Raw genomic sequence first — 20,252 nt, forward strand, 5'->3', positions numbered from 1 at the left:
GTACATGATGTGAACATGCACGGTACATCTTTATCAGACTTCATTTTATCCTTCAACTTCTTGATTATGCCCCAAAATGACTGGATAGTGGATACAGGTTTTGTAGCAATTTGTAGCAATTGTAGAAATATTAGACCTTAATTATTTACATTACGTAAGACCATTTTTCAAATATTTTATTTTTTAACATTTTGTACAAAATAGACAATTTTGCATCGATGTGCCCAGATGTCCCTACAGCCCACCAATCCTGTTACACATTAAGTACAGCGGAATCGAATGTACCTATTTACTCTGATATATCTAAACTTTTGTAGAGGGAGAAAAATACATTTTTTGCAGTGGTGGAAAGTAACTATAATTAGAAGTAGGGCCTAAAGTAAAATGTTGAGGTACTTTTACTTTACTGGAGTATTTCTAATTTTCTAGTATTTGTACTTCTACTCCACTACACCTCAGAGGCAAATAATATTGTACTTTTACTCCGCTACAACTATTTTAAAACTTTAGTTACTAGTTACTTTGTAGAATTAGATTATTATTACAAAACATAAATTAACCACTATTTAATAATGCATTTCGGCCATTTGAAAATAGATGATCTACAAGTTCACAATGCCTCGCAATGCAACACAGTGTGAGCTTGTAGATCTGCTATTATAAAAAAAAAAAAATTGGCATGCCTGACTTTTACTTGTAACAGAGTATTTTTTTACATTGCAGTATTGATACTTAAGTAAAAACAAATTGGAGTACTTTTTACACCACTGTTCTTTTGAGAGGAAGTCCTGCCTCACATATATATGTTTGGGGCAAAAACCTGTGGGTGTGCAGTGGTGGGTTCTGGTAGAGACAACACACACAGGGCTGGCGCAACTGGCTAGCTAAGCTAACCACTTGAAATGGTATGTTTCCAAGAAAATGCTTCTCATAAGATATTTGTTTTATAGTCATCCTATGTAAGTTAAATGGTGTAATTCGTTTAAAACCCTGTTATCCTGCCAAAATAACAATGTTTTGGTCTTAATCATGGTCACGTTAGCCAAGGTTAGCCAGGTTAGCTAATAGCTGCTACAGCTGTCGATCCTAGCTTGGAAAGTAACGCTGAATGTGATGTGATGTTAGCCAACTGCTTAGCTTTAGTTAGCTGTGTTGGTGTTTGATGTCACTCTCAACGCTGTGACAGGTTGATTTCATTGTCAGCTAAGTGGCTTAGCCCACAAGGTCTGTCTTTGATCACCTAGTTGGTACTAAGCATTGGTGGAAAAAGTACTCTTTTTTTTATTTTTATTATTATTATTATTATTATTATGAAGTAAAAGTATCAAAACTGCAATGTAGAAATACTCTGTTACGTAAACGTCTGGGAATCAAATTTTACTTGAGTAAAAGTACAAAAGGATTTATCAATAATACTTAAGTACCAACAGTAGAAAGTACTCATTATGCAGAATGTCCCATTTCACATGTTTTCAAATGTAGAAAATGTATAAAAAATATTTTGAAAATGGCAGATCTATAAGCTCGCTATGTATGTGACACATTGTGAGCTTGTAGATAGGCTATTTTCAAATGGCCGAAATGTATACAGAGCTGTGGTGGTTCGTGTATATTTTGGAATAATAATCAAAATCTACAAAGTAACTAAAGTTTTCAAATAATTGTAGTGGAGTTAAAGTACAATATTAGCCTCTGAGATGTAGTATAGTGGAGTAGAAGTAGAAGTACTGATAATTGGAAATACTCCAGTAAAGTAAAAGAAATGCCTCAAAATTGTACTTATTAAGTACATACTTGAGTAAATGAGTTACTTTACACCACTGGTACTAAGTCACAGTTGTTGATTGTGAGTCAGTAATTTAGTTGGTGTTGAACTTGATCTCTCTCTATGACTAAAATACAATCATTGATTGAGTACTTTACTAGACTGTTGCAAATGCACAGCACGAGTACTATCATACACTTGGTCTAAGAAGATAACCCGTTGAGGTCCTATGAGGTAACTTTAGATGGCTTCATCATTTGCTGTTAGCTAGCTGCTAGAACATACCAGTATTAATATTCTCCCATGACATAATTAAACTAAAACCAACTTTTCCATCTTAGGACGTATTCTTAATGATAAGGCGTCAGAAGACCACAATCTTCACAGACGCCAAGGAGTCCACCACTGTCTATGAGCTGAAGCGCATCGTCGAGGGGATTCTCAAGAAAGCGCCAGAAGAACAGAGGCTCTACAAAGTAGGATAAAGTTCATATGTTATCTTATTGGGGCGGCACGGGCACAGGAGGTAGAGTTGGCCGTCTTGGAACCGGAAGGTTCCCAGTTCATTCCCTGGCTCCTCCTGGCTTCATGTCGAAGTGTCCTTGAGCAAGACACTTAACCCCCTAACTGCTCGTGATGAGCAGGTTGTTGCCTTCCTTGCAATGTGTCTTCTGCCATCGGTGTGTGAATATGTGTGTGAACGTCTGAATGTAATGCACATTGTAAATTGCTTTAGAGACAGTGGCTTTATAAATGCGTGCTATTTGTTGTTGCTTTTTGCTTTTCATTAAACTCACTCACAGCTACATCTGTCAGCCTCTGACACTTTAAATAATGGTGATGCCATTTCTGTAACATTTCCAACTCTTGTTCCCCAGGACATTGTAAATTGCTTTAGAGACAGTCGCTTTATAAATGTGTGCTATTTGCGTGCTATTTGTTGTTGCTTTTTGCTTTTCATTAAACTCACAGCTACATCTGTCAGCCTCTGACACTGTAAATTGGTGATGCCATTTCTGTAACTGTAAATTTCCAACTCTTGTTCCCCAGGATGACCAGTTGTTAGAGGACAGCAAAACTCTTGGGGACTGTGGCTTCACCAACCAGACTGCCAGACCTCAGGCCCCAGCTACAGTTGGTTTGGCTTTCCGTATTGGTGGTACGTATATCCAACTCATTGATTCTTTTTAAAGAACATACTGTTTCAGCCAGGTTTTAAAAGCTGTATCCTTTCGGGGGTACAATACCATGAATTTCAGTCCATGTCAGTTTCTTGTCGCAATTTATGTTTGATTTTTAATTGTACTGTTAATGTAATAATCTGTTCTGTTAAGCCAATCCTATAATTCATTTGATTACTTATACTGACCATTTGTGTATTTGCAGCCAATTCATCTTCGTTAATCTTATTTGGGCCCTCAAGCTTTCGAATCCGATTCTGATTATCATCTGATTCTTTTGTGAGGGCTGTGTTATTTTACGTTCCTCCTCGGGGCCATATGCCACAGAAGGTTATTCTCAAAACTCTGGTTCCACTGAAACCTGCTTGTGGAAAGCCTTCACTTTCTGTGCATTTCCATGTTAATCAATTGTGTGTACTATATGTACACACACCACAGAGTGGACACATGCTGACTTTCCACAAAGTTGTATGTTACACCAGTGGTTCTCAACCTGTGTGTCGGGATCCGAAATGATTTTGTGGGGGTCCCTAGATGACAGTAAAGTGACAATTTAAGGACTTTTAAGACCTTTTTAATAAAAAGAAAAAAGTAATCAACGAACTATGCTATAAAAACTGGTCAAACATTGGCCAAATTGTCAAATAATATAAGAAAGGCAAAGCATTTGAAAATAGTTGCAAGGCGTTGTGATCTTGTAGATCGGATATTTTCACAATATTTATCTGTGGAACCGAGTCAAACTAAATGTAATGCCTCAACTCCTACAATTCCAAGTGCTGGACAGGTTGGGAGGCCCCCAGTTCAAATATGATTTATTTTGGGGGGTCCCCAGTTCAAATATTGTTGGGGTTGTGGTGGCCTGAAAAGGTTGAGAACCACTGTGTTACACAGTACAAATATACTGTCTGTGGATGGTTGTTTTAAGATTATACAAACAAAACGGCTGTTAAACATCTGTATAATGGCCATATTTTTGATAAGGGGTACAGTTTATCCACGTCATTGATCCATGGTGTTGCATAATTGTACAGGTTTATTAATTTATTAAATGTACTGTATGATGAGGGTTGGTGAATGAGATGAGTTTCATAAGAACTATGCCCACTGTATGTGTCATAGTTTCAGTGCATTGGTTTGTAATGTAAACGTGCTTGCAGCGAGTTGATCGGCACCCAAAGTAAAAATCTGTTCAACAGTTGCACATCCGCTCGTTTTAAATTATGTCAGTGTTTAGTACCCCTATTATTGTGTCTTAACTTTTTTCCACATGCAAGTTGCAAGCATGTAGGCTACACTGTGCTGTGCAGTAAAATTACAGTAGGATCAGTGTGGATTTTACTCACACCAGCATAGGATTGCACACCTTTTGTCACCAGTAAAACAAGCTTATTGATTGGCCATCAAACTTTTAATCTACATGTGATGAGAAAATGCATTTTTCTGTCACATTTGGATCATCGAGTTTTCTTTCTGATCCTGAAGTCAATAATTCAATCAATCAATCAAAAAGCCTTGGTTCTCAAGCACTTTTCAAGGCCAGTGCCAGGTGCTTCTGGCAAAACACCTACAGCTATATTGTTTTTTTGTGTCAGCACTAGACTAGGATAGGGATGTCCCATCATAGTCGAATAGTCATTGTCTCTGCCAGGCCGGACATCCAAAAGCTGTACAGTCTGGCCTGACGTAGACAATAAAGATAAAAGTATTTTTGTAAGCAGATTGGTAAGCAGACAAATTAGTCAGTATTGTTCTTCTCTATTATTTTGTATTCATGTGAAAGTCATGTATAGTTATGTAAATGTATGATTGGTCTTTCTGTAAAAAAAAAAAGATTGTCAGTGTTTTCAGTGCTCTACTAATGCTGAATGCTGAACATCAGTTAAAAAGAACCCTGAGTTCTCACATGCAATCAATGAGCGGCATATGGCAACAACATAGGTTTTTGCCAGTTGCAATTTTCTGTCGTGACGAAGCATTCAATGATGTGTTTCTCTGTTCTCCAGATGAGATGTTTGAGCAGCTGCAGGTCGAGTCCTTCTCCAGCCCACCAGAACTCCCTGACGTCATGAAGCCTCAAGACTCGGGCAGCACCACCAACGAACAGGCTGTGCAGTGATGACAGGCCACCGAAGGAAGGGAGGGGGATGGGTGTGGGTGTTGTGGATTAACAACAATGGAGAGAAATGGCGGGGAGGAAAATATGTATCATAATTTCACTTAATGGAAGCAAACGGGATGGAGACATTATAGGTAACCAAACCAAGTCTGTCCATTTTATCTTCATCTCGACCGTGTTTTCACGCCAGCATTCCCTCCAATATGCTTTGCAAATCTATTTTTCTCTCTCCCCGCTCCTTTTATTTTGGATTTACAAACGGATTGGCTCAAACACCTTTTAGGAAATGAGTGTCATTCATTGGTTGGGTTTGGAGAGTATCACTGCGCGTGTGACTTATATTCTAATTACTATCACAACTATCATAACTATTCTTATTCTGAAAATGGCAAAAGGGTGGTTGGCTGGTTGTTGTGCATCACATAGTTCTGGATGTGATGTGCAGGGGTTAGAAGTCTGGTGTCCAAATGACCACATACAGTACGCACTGCATGAACAAATTTAATTGTAAAACAAAAAACAGACTGAGGCTTTATTTTCCCAGCATCAGATACAGTTTCATCCTAAATACACAAACTACATTTTTCTTCAGTATATGTCTTTGGTTCTGGTTCCTCGAGATTTGTTGTACATTTCAGAATCATCTCATGTAAACCAGGAAAGAAAGCAGTGCTCCTTTACACTGTAAAAGAAAATGCTGTTTGGTGGTTTTGTTTTTTATTTTTATTTACATTTTGTCACTTCAGTTTCACTTATCAGTCCATTTGTTGTGTGTTTCTTGCACTGAAACCAAAGGCAGGTACCTCATGGACAAACTTGGATGAGTTGTTAGTTGGCGGACTTGTATTTGTGACATTTACAACAGGAGGGTGGTGTTAACCCTGGTCTTTGGGGTTGCAAGGCATACATCACCTCATGTCACCAACACCGGTGTGTGGCATTGCATATTCTCCAATTACATAACCATGCCCTGTAACTGTGAGCTTAATTAAAGTTTTTTGTTTTGTTTTTCTTTTTTACATTGCCGGCTGTTTTTTGTTCCTAATGGTGTGTTTGATCAACTAGAAAAATGCAGAATTCCAGGAGTCACTGAAGGCCTTATTTGGTTATGTTTATTTATTGCTAGAATGAAAAATTGATGTACAAAGTTCTTGTTAATATTCCAGACATGCCTGGTGGGTTCAGAAGTTCTTATAAATTGCAGCAATTTAAATGCTTATTTCATTGGTTGAGTTTGTCTGTTCAAATGTGCTTTCTACAGCATATAAAAATAAAGGGGTGTTGTCCTCACTGTGGTTTATCCGTGTATGCATTAGTACTAAGAAGGACGCTCTGACACCACTTTAAATAGTTGGTTTAATAGTTTACAGTGCTTCTCAAACTTTTCATGCGTTTTGCCACGGACACCACCACACAAGATTTGTTGTTTTTCAAAAAAAATTCAAAGATTTCACATTTTGTTTCAAGATATTTTGAAAATAGCAGATCTATAAATTCACAACCGTTGCAGTGTGATGTAGATCGTCTGTGTTCAAATTGGTTGAGAGGTTGAACTTGAGTTTGATGCCAATCATGCCATATTAACACATTTTACTGGGGACCCCCTGGAACCACCTTGGACCCCACTTTGAGAACCACTGGATACAGTGCCTTCGGCGTTCACCACAAAATCCCTAATTTTCTAATCCCAAATATGGACTAGGAATGTCTAGGATGACGTCATGTGTCCGGGGAATGGGGGGTTGTAACCGCAGTCATTTAACTACGCCTTCTCCCGGTCTGTGGTAGTGTAGTGTTGCCATGTCCGCTTATTATAAGCGACTTTGGGCTTGTTTTTCTGTGAAGTTGCTTGTAAATATTTAGTTGCGTTTTTTGGGGGCTTGTTTCTAAAGTGTAGTTGCTTATTTTGGGCTTGTTTCCTAGTGTTGTTTAAACCAGTGGTTCTCAGACTCAAACATTTTCATGTCAAGGACCCCCTGAATTAATATGTATTTGTCTGCGGACTGAACATATTTTGTGCCAGTTGGTTGTGTACCAGATTTGTGTTGTTAAAATGTTCCACATTTGTCAAAAATGTTTCAAAGATTCTTTTGAAAATAGCTGATCTACAAGCTCACAACATCAATACGTTGTGAGCTTGTATATCGGTTATTTTCAAATAGCCAATGTAAAGTGCTCATGTGACATGTCCTAGTTGCTTCTTTGGGTCAGAGTTCATTTGATTGACTAAGACAAACTATGTTTTGGTCTAATATTTTTAGACAAGACTAAAAATATTTTGATATTTAGTCGACTAAGACTAAAGACTAAAGACCGACTAAATCAGAATTTGCTGTCAAAATTAACACTGGTATTTAGGTACCATTCAGTGTTAATTGTATTGACTAAGACCAAAAGACTAAACATATTTTGATATTTAGTCGACTAAACAATTTCAGATGACCAAAATAAGATTAAAACTAAACGACTAAGACTAAACCAGAATTTGCTGTCAAAATTAACACTGCTTTGGGGCTTGTTATCATAGACCTGGTTGCTTATTTCTCATAAATCTGGCAACACTGGTGGTAGTGGCAGTGGCTGGTAAAGGCAATGCACAGGAAGAGTCAGGAGGGGGGGAAAGGAACGGGACGCCCTTCTCGTTTGGCGGATAACGGAATCCAAGAAGTTATTCGGGGCCAAGGCGGGCAGACAATAGCGGCCGTTACTGAGACGATCCATCTTGGCATGAAGGACTTTGATCAACCGGCTTTAAACACATCCTTAACAAGCTAATGCTTGTCATTATTCAGATCGAGAGGGGGGAAAAAAACCTTTGAGACTTGATCATGGACGATCTGGGTATGTATTACAAAATGTTCCTCATTGGAAACATTGTAACATGTTGATGTGTCTTCGAAAAGGGGTGGAGTGTCTGTCCACGCAAAGCTAAAGTAAAAACAATATGTCTTATTTGCCATAATTTGCTTATTTCAATATGACATCTGTAAATAAATAGTGGCTGTACTACTTGAGTGGAATATTAGTTTTCAGTGTATCGAGTGAGTGATTGTGTTCAACCATTTCAATCAATGGGGGAAAAATAAGATTCACTCTATGGCATTATTTTTTCCCTCTCTACCCCAGATGAGCAATGACACCATACCTTTCACCTTAGCTTCAGGTGTTAATTAGTGTACTGTAGTATATATGTAGTTGGAAAAAATGGAATCATCTGGGCAAAGTATACAGTAGGTAATTTACTCTACTACTATACTACGCTGATAACACTACGTGATGCACCTATTTTCTCTACTACACCATGCTCCAAGCCACTGGGATTTATGAAAGATGAATTCACCTGATGATATGTTTATGTTACCTTTCCCAGCCCCCCCCCCCCCCCCCCCCAACACACGCACACACACACACACACACACACACACACACACACACACACACACACACACACACACACACACACACACACCAGGGAACAGAATACTCTAGCTGTAGTATATATCTGCCAGCATTGAGTGTTTCCTGGATCCACTGCAAATTCAATCAATTATTGCAAATTAGATTTCAGGAGCTCCTCGCAGGCCTTCTCTCGTCCATTTGTATCGACAAGTCTCTGTAATAGAGAGAGAAAGCCAAAGCCACGTAATGTTCATCAATGTATCTTTCATTCTTAACGCTGGAGGACATCTAAGAAGGAGTGTGACTTCCACCAGGGAACAAGATTGAATGTATTCATCTTACAAATGTCTCTTGAAACAGAAGACGAAGAAAGAATGAGTTGTAGTTTAGGCTACATTCCCACGTTCTTCCTTCCAAGAAGTGTTGAGCTCGCTGTTGTTTCAGTATGGGAATAGCTCTGTTGGAAAAGGCCTGAAATAGCACAGGGCCACGCTGCTATTTCCAAAAAGCCACACAGTTCAATGAAATGGAAGGGTTTGTGCTTCGAGAGAGAACAAAACATTTGCTGTATGTTGTAGGAGCCTTTCTCTTAACAACACATACTGCAGTTCAGATTCAGAACTGGGGTTTTATGCTTAACAAGCATTGTGAGGAGGAATGGTTGGATGATGTAGTCGACACGTTGACTCGGGCACATCTGGATTGGATTGCACACACACAACCAGTTGCCGGGGCGACTAAAAGCTGAGTGTTCCCAGAAAGTGGCCATGTTTAAGACTGGCTGTTTATGCTGTTGTCCACCCCTCTTGTAAGTTTGTCTTTGTCAGATTAGGGGAGGCTTTCAGTGAGAGAGACCACTTGTTGGAGAAACATCTGCCCAAGACAAACAAGTCGACGGGCAGCTCTAAATATGGTCATAATTCCCATTGAGTGAGGTTCAGCTCCTTATATGAGCAGTCCAGTCTAGTGTGTGTGTGTGTGTGTGTGTGTGTGTGTGTGTGTGTGTGTGTGTGTGTGTGTGTGTGTGTGTGTGTGTGTGTGTGTGTGTGTGTGTGTGTGTGAGAGAGAGAGAGAGAGAGAGAGAAGGGGGGGGGGGGTGTTAAGATGTAGGCTATGTATTCCCACCACTTGGTCGTACCAGAAGTCTGAATCATCAGTGACAAGAGTGACTAAACACAGCTCCGCTAACAGTCGTGTAGGTTATAATATGTCTAGAGCTCACCAGGGCCAATCGTCATGGTCAGCAGAGCGGAAGTCCAGTCAAGTTCAAACATGTTGTCTAATAACACCAAATGAAGATTAACTTCAGCACATTCCTAGCCTATTTAAAGCACTTAAAATAGGATGGAAAATCAAATAGAAACATCTGCCTGCTCTCTCATCTATTATAATCTATCAATTCATCAATTGCATTAATCCAAGTTCAGACATCACTCAGCACATTTTGGCTAGGGTTTTAATCACAGTTAAAAGACACATTTCTAGAGTAATGGCATGCATGCAGCTGTAAGGTTTACCACAGGAGTCCAGTCGGGGACAGAAGTGAATCAAGAATCTAGAAGGGTTTTATTTGTCACTCACTAACTTATGCAAGTACAAGCAGTGGAATGTTGGTGGGACTTGTTCCACAGAACTGTGATAATAACATAATAATAATAATAATAAAAAAGGATAAAAAATACTGTCTGTTATAGAAATAAGATTAGGGTTAGGTTCTTGTCTTAAACAGGTACAATAGTTTATTTTTACAGCAGTGTCAAACATGTGCAGGTGCAATGTGCAGATACAATATCTTATCCTATGGCAGCAGTGTTGGATCAAATGGGCAAAAGAAGGCACGCATATTTACATAAGACATAAGAGTTGTCACAGTTAAAAGGGGGTGGGGTAATGAATTTTGATATCAGTTTCCAAACACTCTTCCTCCTCGCCTTCCTTTTCATACTGGCATGTCTACTGAAATGTTTGTGTTCTAATAACTTGAATATGTCGAGTCATTGAGCTGTTCTCTCTATGAGGTCAGTTTGTCTCTCCTGTCCTTTGGCCATTCAGTGTCTCAGGTCTCTCTGTTTGGCCTGTCTCTCTGTGTCCTTCACGTTATGTCAGTCTGATTGTGTGTGGGCTGATTTGCTACTATGTTATCGGTCACTGAGGCTGTCTGTCTCCCCTTAGGAGTGCCTGATCCACTTAACTACCCTCTCAGTCCTCGTATTGTTGTGTTTGGTACGTAATTGTCTGTGTGTTTCACCTTCAATGTCTGTGTGTCAGTGTGTGTTTTGTTCTTGACTCAGTGATGTCCTATCATTCCATTTGTTTGACCCTCAATCTGACTTGCATGATCTTCACTTCCATGTTTGTGCTTGCATTTGTTTTTTGTTTTTTTACTTGAATGTCAATTGTAACCCATTGTAAATACTGACATTCTACACCACAGAGTAGGACATTATCTTTAATTGCCAACACAAACCAATGTGAATCTAAACTCATCAACATAAACACATTCCACTATTTCACCGTTCCTGTTGCAATATTTTCCTCTAATGCTTTGTTCTGTCTGTTTCTATGTCTCTCTTTCTCTGTCTTTTGTCTGTCTCTCTACCTATATTTGGTGTCTTTCTTTGTCCATCCATCTTCTTATGTTTTTCATGGTCACGTCTTTCTCTGTCCCTACCGTATCTGTCTGTCCATCTCTCTCTCTCTCTCTCTCTCTCTCTCTCTCTCTCTCTCTCTCTCTCTCTAGATGCCCTCCTGGCAGACCTGGAGAACACCAGTTCTCCTTTAGCCAGGTGCCCTGTCCTGCTTACCTCTGATCCTCCGCCCGCCTCTGAAGCCCTCACAGCTGTCTCCCAGGACCCTGAACAAGACAGGCCACCACCACCCGCCTACACCCCTCAGCAGGTAAGTGACCAATAGCAAGGGATTTTTTATCTTATTTATTTTTTTACTTAATACCATCACATACGGACACATTTTTCTTTTGATCTTAAATAACTACACAGTTGTCATTAAGCTATTCAGATTATCTATACGATTCATGTTGTTATTATTAGGGTCAAACTTCACATAAGAACAAAGTTTGCATAAGTACAAGAATTGCAGAGTCTACTACAACATAACTGGCAGGCAAGGTTGATTTATGACAGATAATATTTGTTCCAGCCCCGGTCAATATCAGCCTGTTATCGGTTAATTTGTAGTGGCAGCTTGAAATATTAGCCAATGACTTTGCACACAGCATGTTCATCATACAACGTATGACAAAATGAACATCATATTCTATAAAGAAATTAGGTTCAAGTAATTGTAGCACATCATCATCTCTAATGTTGTAAATCAGGATGTTCAGTCACTTACAGTATCTTCCACTCGCTGGGTATGGAACTGAAGCCACCTATACATTAGTGGCTGTTAATTACTACAGAATGTCTCCCAGAAATGTAATGTTAATATCAGATTCATGCCCATGCAATTTATTTTTGAACTTAGACTGACAGACTTGTACTAGATTAGAACATTAAAGATTGGTATCAAAACCACTCCTAGTTTTGAATAACTCTAATTCATTTCATTTTACACACTCAAGTGTTTTCTTTGACTTTCTATGAAGCCTTTACAGGATTTGTATCTATAGTTCAAGTTTCTATCGTTCAGAAATTGAGTTCCAGAGGTATCTGGATGTTAATGTTGAGAAACAAATATTATTAATATGCTCTAATTGATAACATACTGTCCTAGGCTTATAGGAAACACATAAACATTCTGTTGGACTTGGGGTGTATTCAATTAAGTATTTATTTTCGTCTTCTTTCAGACTGTTTCTGCTGCCATGAAGTCCAATGCCTCTCAGAACTCCAACCCAGACAAACAACTATACAGGTACCCTCATCCCTAAATTACAATATCTTATTAATTATGAATTTTATTGGTGTGTCTAACTTGACGTTGGCGTTCCAATGAACGAATGAGCCATTCCTTCTGGTTGTTCAACTTGTGAGTGGAACTGGGAAGATAGCATGAAACTCTATGCTCTGCCAGTTAGCGGTTCTTCTTTATGTACAGTATCACTCCATCTCTGTCTATACTATAGCATTGTAGTATTACCGCATCAACTATCAACAAATATCAATGATTTAACTCCGTGAGAAATGTCCCAAAAAAATCTCTGAGGTCCTCTAATCTCAGTGCTTAATAGGAATAGTGATGACAATAAATGAATAAATAGTGATATTGACAGGCAACCAGACGTCCTTTAACCACTTAAACCATATATACTTTCTTGACCAGAGTCCCCCAGGAGTCTACTTGGTCAGCTCCTTTTTTCACTCAACACTCTTTCCTTTGCCAAAAATAGCCGATCTACAAGCTCACAACGGTGTGTGGGATTATAGATCTACTATTTTTGCTTAATGCTCGCCCCAGAATAGGGACGCTAGGGTTCATGTGGTTAGAGAGATGTTTTCTGACAACGGCAACAACAGAAGACGTGTCAGACAGCATTAGAAGCTGTCCAAATCGTTTTTGGAGATCTGCCTGCCCAATAAACAGCAACATGCTGTACTGTACAGGCTCTTGGCTGAGATTAATCGAACATTGTTGCTGTGATGTTAATGTCTGCACTGTACAGCGCTTTTCCCACAGGCAGATTTGGCTGCTGAATAAGCTACTAGGGAGCATAAATCTCGCGTACATCCATCTTGTGGTCACTATTTTGGATGAAAATAATAGATGTAGCCGCCCGCTTACCCGTAGCTCCGATTTTTTTAAAAGATGTTTTTTCAGCAGCTAAGCTGCCTTCATCAGGAGTGATTATAACCCTGATAAGATAAGATAAGATAAGATAAGATTAAGTGAGCAAGTTTTGGTAACTAAAGAGTACTGCTCCTGCTGCTGCAGGACACATACAGTTGTTGATGGAAAGATCTCGCCTGTTGCAAGGAATTCAACCTGTCCCTTCAGTAACTGCATTGTCTCTCTGGGCGCTAAGTCAGCCTTGCATTCATTAACACTTTCCTCACTCTATAGCTCTCGCTAACACCTTCCTCACTCTTTACGTCTACCCCTGTACGTCTTCTAGCACGGTGTGTAAGCCCCGATCTCCCCGCACAGCAGACCCTCCTCCAGCCTTCTCCTCTTCCTCACTGCTGGGTGGAGGTCTTAGTGAACTGGACCACCTGTTACAGGAGCTGAACGCAACCCAGTTCAATATCACAGGTTGGTGTGCACGTACGTGTGTGTGTGTGTGTGTGTGAGTGTGGTCGTGTGTGTGTGTGTGTGTGTGTGTGTGTGTGTGTGTGTGTGTGTGTGTGTGTGTGTGTGTGTGTGTGTGTGTGTGTGTGTGTGTGTGTGTGTGTGTGTGTGTGTGTGTGTTTGTGTGTGTGTGTGTGTGTGTGTGTGTGTGTGTGTGTGTGTGTGTGTGCGTGCGTGCGTGTGTGAGATTGCGCACTTGTGCGTGTCAATAAGTGTTTTCTGTGTATTTATGCAGCCCTGTGTGTAACTGGGAGGTGGATGTCTTTGTGTTGTCAGATGAGATCCTTGCTCAGTTCCCCACCACTAAGAAAGATGACCGGGACAAGATGAAGGACAAGAATACATCACCTTCACCCAGGTACTCACTCCATTCCCTGCTGTTTCACCTGTTTCATTCAGTGATATGAAAACGAAATGCACATAAAGGTTGTGTTGTTGTGTTTGATCCTTTCCCGTCATCCTGTCAGCTGCTTTTAACAAGAATAATACCGCTACTAATTGTAATGAATAAAAACATTGTATGGATATTTTTCTGTAGGCTAGTTAGTTAGCAAACCAAGAGATGTTTCTCTCATGGTTTATGACGTTTCCCAGGGCAACAGTGTCAAACAGGAAGTTCATAAAGGTTGGAACATTCAGGACAGTGGTGTTATTGTTTAAAGAATGAATGATTTATAATTCAAGTGAAAAAACTGGTGTAGCCTATTCTGGGCATGTCGTTATTGGTGAATATTTTCAAAGTTTTTCAAATATAGCAAAAATAGCAGAGCTTCAAGCTCACAATGCATCACATCACGAGACATGTTGTCAGTTGGTAGAACAACATACATTGCTATACTTAGTATAAAATAGGACTTAAACAAGGTTTTGGCTAAAAGCACAGCACCATAAATAATAATAGGCCTATATATTTTTTTAATTACTATATCGACCAAAGTAATGCCCACATCATAAGAAGGAAATGTGTTTAGGGTGGTCAGCATGAGAAATAATGATGGCATTGTCCACGGTCAATAGAAATCTTTTAAGTTTAAGTAAGATTATTTAAGTTACATGATTTATAGCACATTCAACGTTGCTGACTACTGTATACAGTCATTATAATAAATAATGTACCATACATGAATCGCTGGATTGAACTCTGTATGCATTGTGTTTGTGGCAGTAGTCAACACAAATATTGTCTCTTGTATTCCAGTTCAGCAAAGCCTTCCGCCACTTCAGCCACATTGGAACTGGACAAACTCATGGCCTCTCTGTCTGACTTTAGAGTCCAGAGCACAGTAAGCATTTCACCAAGTACTGCATGTAAATGCAGCATTTTAAGAAACGTGGTGGTTTGCTAAACTGGTGATCTTAAAAGGTTTCGTGTTCTTTGCAACAGTTGCTCTCAATGTGAGTGCCAGGGCATGCTGGCATTCACCGTTTATTCACAGCTGTCGCAGGCTTCCACTGGGCTCACATCGTTTCATGGTGGATTCATAATTACATTCACTTTGTTCATGTGCACTTTGCTGAGTTCATGCATGAGCTAATACATCTGTCTCCAGAAATGTCCTGAACATGAATTTTAGTTGTAACAAAACAAATGCAAAAATGGCATCAGATAGCTAAATAACTAACAAACCTTTGCTTTGGATTGCTAATAAATCAATATTTGGTATGTTATGTGGGTGAAATATGTAATTCTATCATTATTAGTTTAACTGACTGTGAGTTCAGAAGGTGTGAAGTCCAGTAGCTTGGGGTTGGGAATGATGTTCTAACTAATCTGTTTCTATTCTTTGGCATGCCTTTCAGCATGTTGCTGATGAAAAGCTAATTTCTTTTTGCTATGACTCATTGATTATTACATACATTCTCTCTTCCTTTCTTTCCCCTCTGTCTGGATATGGTCACTGCCCAACACCAGTGTATCACACACAATCTCACATCAAGACGTCACAGGTCTGATAGCCATTTTCAGGACAGCACCTTTTGGACTAGGTCCATGCTGACCAATAGCGTCTTGTAATCCCACTGTGTGTGTGTGTGTGTGTGTGTGTGTGTGTGTGTGTGTGTGTGTGTGTGTGTGTGTGTGTGTGTGTGTGTGTGTGTGTGTGTGTGTGTGTGTGTGTGTGTGTGTGTGTGTCCTTCCATTTCCCTTTACTAGCCAGCTGCACCTGTCATCCCAGTTGTCATGGTACCACAGCAGCCAGCTGCACCCCCGCAAGCCTCATCCGGAGGCTCATTGGACAGCATGCTGGGCCTCCTCCAATCGGACCTGAGCAGACAAGGAGTTCAAACGTCCTCTAAGGGCAACTGTTCAGCCTGTCAGAAGCCAGTAGTAGGGCAGGTGAGTTGTTCTGCACAGGAATGGTGCAACGTTTTCTGCCTTAGCAATGAGCTCCTCTGAGAAAACTGTTTATACAGTTTATACCAGATAGACCTTGACAGTAGAAAGTTGTCTTGTGATGTGGGACAAAAAGCTGTAAAAAAAATCACACCCAGTGTGAAGTGGGCGGTGTGTGGTCATCACAACATGACTCACTTAAAAAAAACATAAATGTATTTTTTAAAGTCCATACTGCTATTCATAGGGCTGCACATGTGTCATGTGTTTCGCTAGCCAATCACAGTCCTGAATTTGCAAAGTCAGCCAATCACATTATAGCTAGTGGTGATGACACTAGCTGTAATGTGATTGGCTGACTTTGCAAAAGTATAGATTTGCATTGACTGTGGAAGGGTTAGCGTTGTAGACTGCGTTGTAGACTATTGGCCAATCACGGTGCAGGATTGGTCAGTGTCCAAACCTCACTTATAGGGGGCGGTTACACCGCCCCAAAAAACTCTTTCTCACAAGAAGCAATTTATATTCAGCATTAAAACCAATAGCCACACAGTAAAATCCTCTGTGTTGATTTAATTCTGAGTTTGTACAAATGTAACTAAATGGACCTGTAATGGAGTGAATGTGGGCCATGAAATCCATCATATAATAATTTAGTCCCCACTCTATCTATTTTTGTCATTGTACATCACATAGGTGACATTTTTCCTCTGCGTGTACGCATCCTAACCATTAGGCAGAGTATCCAAACATGCTAAACGAGCTTTTCATGCGTTCATTTCCAGGTGGTGACTGCCCTGGGGAAGGTATGGCATCCGGAACATTTTGTGTGCACCGAGTGCGAGACAGAGCTGGGCAGCCGGAACTTCTTTGAGAAAGACGGGAGGCCGTACTGCGAGTCTGACTACTTCACCCTCTATTCCCCACACTGTTCACAATGCAACAAGCCTATACTCAATGTGAGTTGAATACTAAGTTGAGTTGATCACAGTATGTGAATGTGTGTCTGTTATTTCACCTAATTTATAATGTGTAGTACGATGGTGTCGCTAGCTGACAAGAACTGATTGTCAAGCAAATGTTGCGTCACATTGTGACGACAATCATTTGTACGATGGAGTATAAGTTAAGCCAAAGTGTCAGCTTACATGAACAGCCCTTATAACACCGCTGTCCCACCTGAAACTGTAAAACTACTTTTTTCCTGTCATTCAGAAAATGGTCACCGCCCTGGACAAGAATTGGCACCCAGAGTGTTTCTCTTGCGTCAAGTGCAGCCGGGCGTTTGGAGAGGAAGGTAATGGCCAGTACACATCCTGTGTGGGGTACTCCAACACACACAAAGCCATGAACAAGAGGCTGCAGAATGATCAACGCTCCACATAGCCCTCAAAAACACCCCACCAGCCAACATACATAACCTCAGTTTGTCATTATTAGTTGTTAGCTATAAGGTGGGGTGAATTGGCCAAATATGGACAGAATATGTGATTCTTCAATACTTGATATAAAGGAGAATAGACACGTATTCAACATTATAATATCTTCCTTGCATTTGAGTAGATCTTGTGTTTATAAGCAATATAGTTGTGTGAAAATATGACATACTCATTCATGTGCATAACATGGTACACTGTAAACTATGCCTAAAAGTCTACTATTCTCCCTTCTGTACTCTCCAATAATATGATATATAGTCTATTTATATGCCATTTCTATTGGTGATAGAATGCACTCGATACCTACACCTACATTTTCACCTACTTACTGTTGGCCTGTCCTACACTATGCACACCTAACCAGCCCAGGTGCAGAGGGCCAGGTGGAATGTGAAGTCATCTTTATACTGTCTTTTATGTCTTATATCATACACATATGTGACCAATGGTGACCTGTTTCAAAGCGTGACATCATGTCCTTTAGGTTTCCATGATCGCGAGGGGCAGCAGTACTGTCAGCAGTGCTTTTTGACCCTCTTCGCATCCCGTTGCCAAGGGTGCAGCCAGCCCATCCTGGAAAACTACATCTCAGCTCTCAATGCCCTCTGGCACCCGCAGTGCTTTGTCTGCAGAGTAAGCCTCTGTTGGTGTTTATGCTGTGTGTCACTGTGTGTCACTCATTTCTAAAAGTGTCACATAAGTCAGTGATTCTCACCCTTTTTCATTTCAAGGACCCCCAGTTTGCATTAGACCTCGGACCGCCGTTTGATACAATTTATATCTATGGGACCCCATTCTACTCTGTAAAATCCTCAGTGTTAAATTAACACTAAAATGCTTAACTAAAATGCTAAAATGCTTAACTTATACATGCCGTATGCCAGTGTTGCTATAGGCAGCTATTTTCATCGTACGATAGTATAAGGCGTGAATAGTTAAAGCTCTCACAGGCCATGCCACATGCTTTAGTGCCTGTTTTAGTCATGCTCTTTCTTAGATGACAATGTGACAGTAATATCAATATGTCATGTTGAATGTTTCACTATATTAACTCCAATATTTCACAAGTTGTTGTCTTTTAAGCCAAATTCATACTTGGTCGTACAAACGTGTCACGCGACAAAGTATAAACTAGGCTTCACTTTGGCTGAATCTCACTTGCTCTTTCTTCCCTCCTTCCCCAGGAGTGCTACAGCCCCTTCGTCAACGGCAGCTTCTTCGAACACGAGGGCCAGCCGCTCTGCGAGGTCCACTACCACCAGTCGCGCGGCAGCGTGTGCCAGGCCTGCCAGCAGCCGATCCTGGGCCGATGCGTGACCGCCATGGGCGCCAAGTTCCACCCCCATCACCTGGTGTGCCACTTCTGTCTCAAGCCCCTGAGCAAGGGCTGTTTCAAGGAGCAGGAAAACAAGCCCTACTGCCACCCATGTTTCATCAAACTGTTCGGCTGAGGACCAAACCAAGATGCTGTCATCTGAGTGCCCCCTCCATAGGTCACCATGTGAAGCTACATGACTCTTTAAGTTCTCTATCAGTCTGTTTTGTGTTAACAAGAAGAAATGATTGTGGAGCTGGTCTCTTTCTGGGGTTTTAAGAATACTAGATTGAAGAAAGGGAATGGAGAGGGAAAATGAATAGCATTAACCACTTTCAACCTGGCGTCCCTATTTGGGGCATTACATTTTTGTCAAAGATTTTAAACAATTTTTAAAAATTGTCTATAAATAAGAAAAAAAAACATATCAGATCTACAGGCTCACAACACGTTGCATCTCGACGTGTTGTGAGTTTGTACATCGGCAATTTCCGGTATTTTTTGCCACGGCTAAATGTAAAATAGGGCTTAAGTTGTCAAAATTGTATTTGATGTGGAGGAAAAACGTGGACTGCAGTTGGACTGGCGGTAATATGTGCACATGAGATTAGCCAACCATAAAGTAGTTCAGAGTGAAAGACAAAATGAATGAAAGAAAACCATGATATTGATGTTTTGTAAAATTGCCATATGATGTCATGCTGATGTATGTAAATCTTTTACATACTGTATTGATTCAAATTGAATATTTACCACTGATTTTTGTTTTTGTTTTTGAGAAAAGGTAAATAGAAAAAAAGAATCTGGTTGAGAGCTAAAGTATTGTTTCAATGAAGGACTTGTACTGTGGTGCAAGGGAAAATGTTTAATATATTTGCTTTACATTGCAAAAAGTACCAGTGTCACTGCTATTGCATTTATATAGGTATGATGTGCTGTCCGCTGTTTTGTGTACCAGCTAAGCTATCACGTATTTGTTACAGTGCCAAAGATTTTGCATCATATTTTCACCATTGTTCTATGCATTTATTAAAAATTATAATAATGATACCAAAGAACACAATAAACGACTATTACTCTGTTCAGTGCACAGGAGGTGAATGAACCAAGTGCAATCAAAACTCCTTATCAGTGGTGGGAAGTAACTAATTAGGCTACAGTTACTTGAGTACTAGCTGCACTATATGTAACTTTTCTCTTCGACCTTGATTTGAAACCGGTTTCCTGCGCAAGTGCTGCCATTTTTACCATTGAGCTAATAGAGCATACCTGCTTGCTCAGCGGATTAATTGAATCTTGACCACCAGGTCAAAATTTGTGTCAGATCCTGTGTCTAGGTGAGACTTGACCTTTGACACAATCTCAATGTCTCAATAGAAGACAACCACCTCAATTGTAGAAGTTATATTGTATTAACATACTCTACCATACAGATCGGACAAAATAGAAATGTAT

General features: G+C 40.1%; 2 protein-coding genes across 5 annotated transcripts; both read left to right on the forward strand.

Annotated features, from left to right (window-relative positions):
- The first annotated feature begins 823 nt into the window (after positions 1-823).
- On the forward strand, positions 824-6,084 carry LOC311059931 (elongin-B-like). Its single transcript, XM_084078054.1, has 4 exons — positions 824-905; positions 2,107-2,241; positions 2,816-2,924; positions 4,953-6,084. Exons 1-4 carry the CDS (start codon positions 903-905, stop codon positions 5,063-5,065), a joined length of 360 nt encoding a protein of 119 aa, XP_083934180.1. The 5' UTR covers positions 824-902; the 3' UTR covers positions 5,066-6,084.
- Positions 6,085-7,645: 1,561 nt separating this feature from the next.
- Positions 7,646-19,850, forward strand: LOC311060401 (transforming growth factor beta-1-induced transcript 1 protein-like). Of its 4 annotated transcripts, none has more exons than XM_084078574.1 (12): positions 7,646-7,906; positions 10,637-10,687; positions 11,205-11,362; positions 12,276-12,340; positions 13,539-13,675; positions 13,988-14,069; positions 14,910-14,994; positions 15,864-16,046; positions 16,829-17,002; positions 17,259-17,340; positions 17,967-18,115; positions 18,667-19,850. In XM_084078574.1, exons 1-12 carry the CDS (start codon positions 7,894-7,896, stop codon positions 18,931-18,933), a joined length of 1,446 nt encoding a protein of 481 aa, XP_083934700.1. In that variant the 5' UTR covers positions 7,646-7,893; the 3' UTR covers positions 18,934-19,850. The 4 variants fall into 4 exon arrangements, with proteins under 4 accessions (XP_083934700.1, XP_083934701.1, XP_083934702.1 ...); XM_084078576.1 differs by lacking the exon at positions 10,637-10,687 and adding an exon at positions 8,192-8,299 and having other exon boundaries at positions 7,647-7,906; XM_084078577.1 differs by lacking the exon at positions 10,637-10,687 and adding an exon at positions 8,192-8,295 and having other exon boundaries at positions 7,647-7,906.
- The last annotated feature ends 402 nt before the right edge of the window (positions 19,851-20,252 follow it).

The sequence above is a fragment of the Gymnoscopelus microlampas genome (assembly GCF_963454915.1).
Source record: "Gymnoscopelus microlampas genome assembly, chromosome: 14".
NCBI classification, from domain to species: Eukaryota; Metazoa; Chordata; class Actinopteri; order Myctophiformes; family Myctophidae; genus Gymnoscopelus; species Gymnoscopelus microlampas.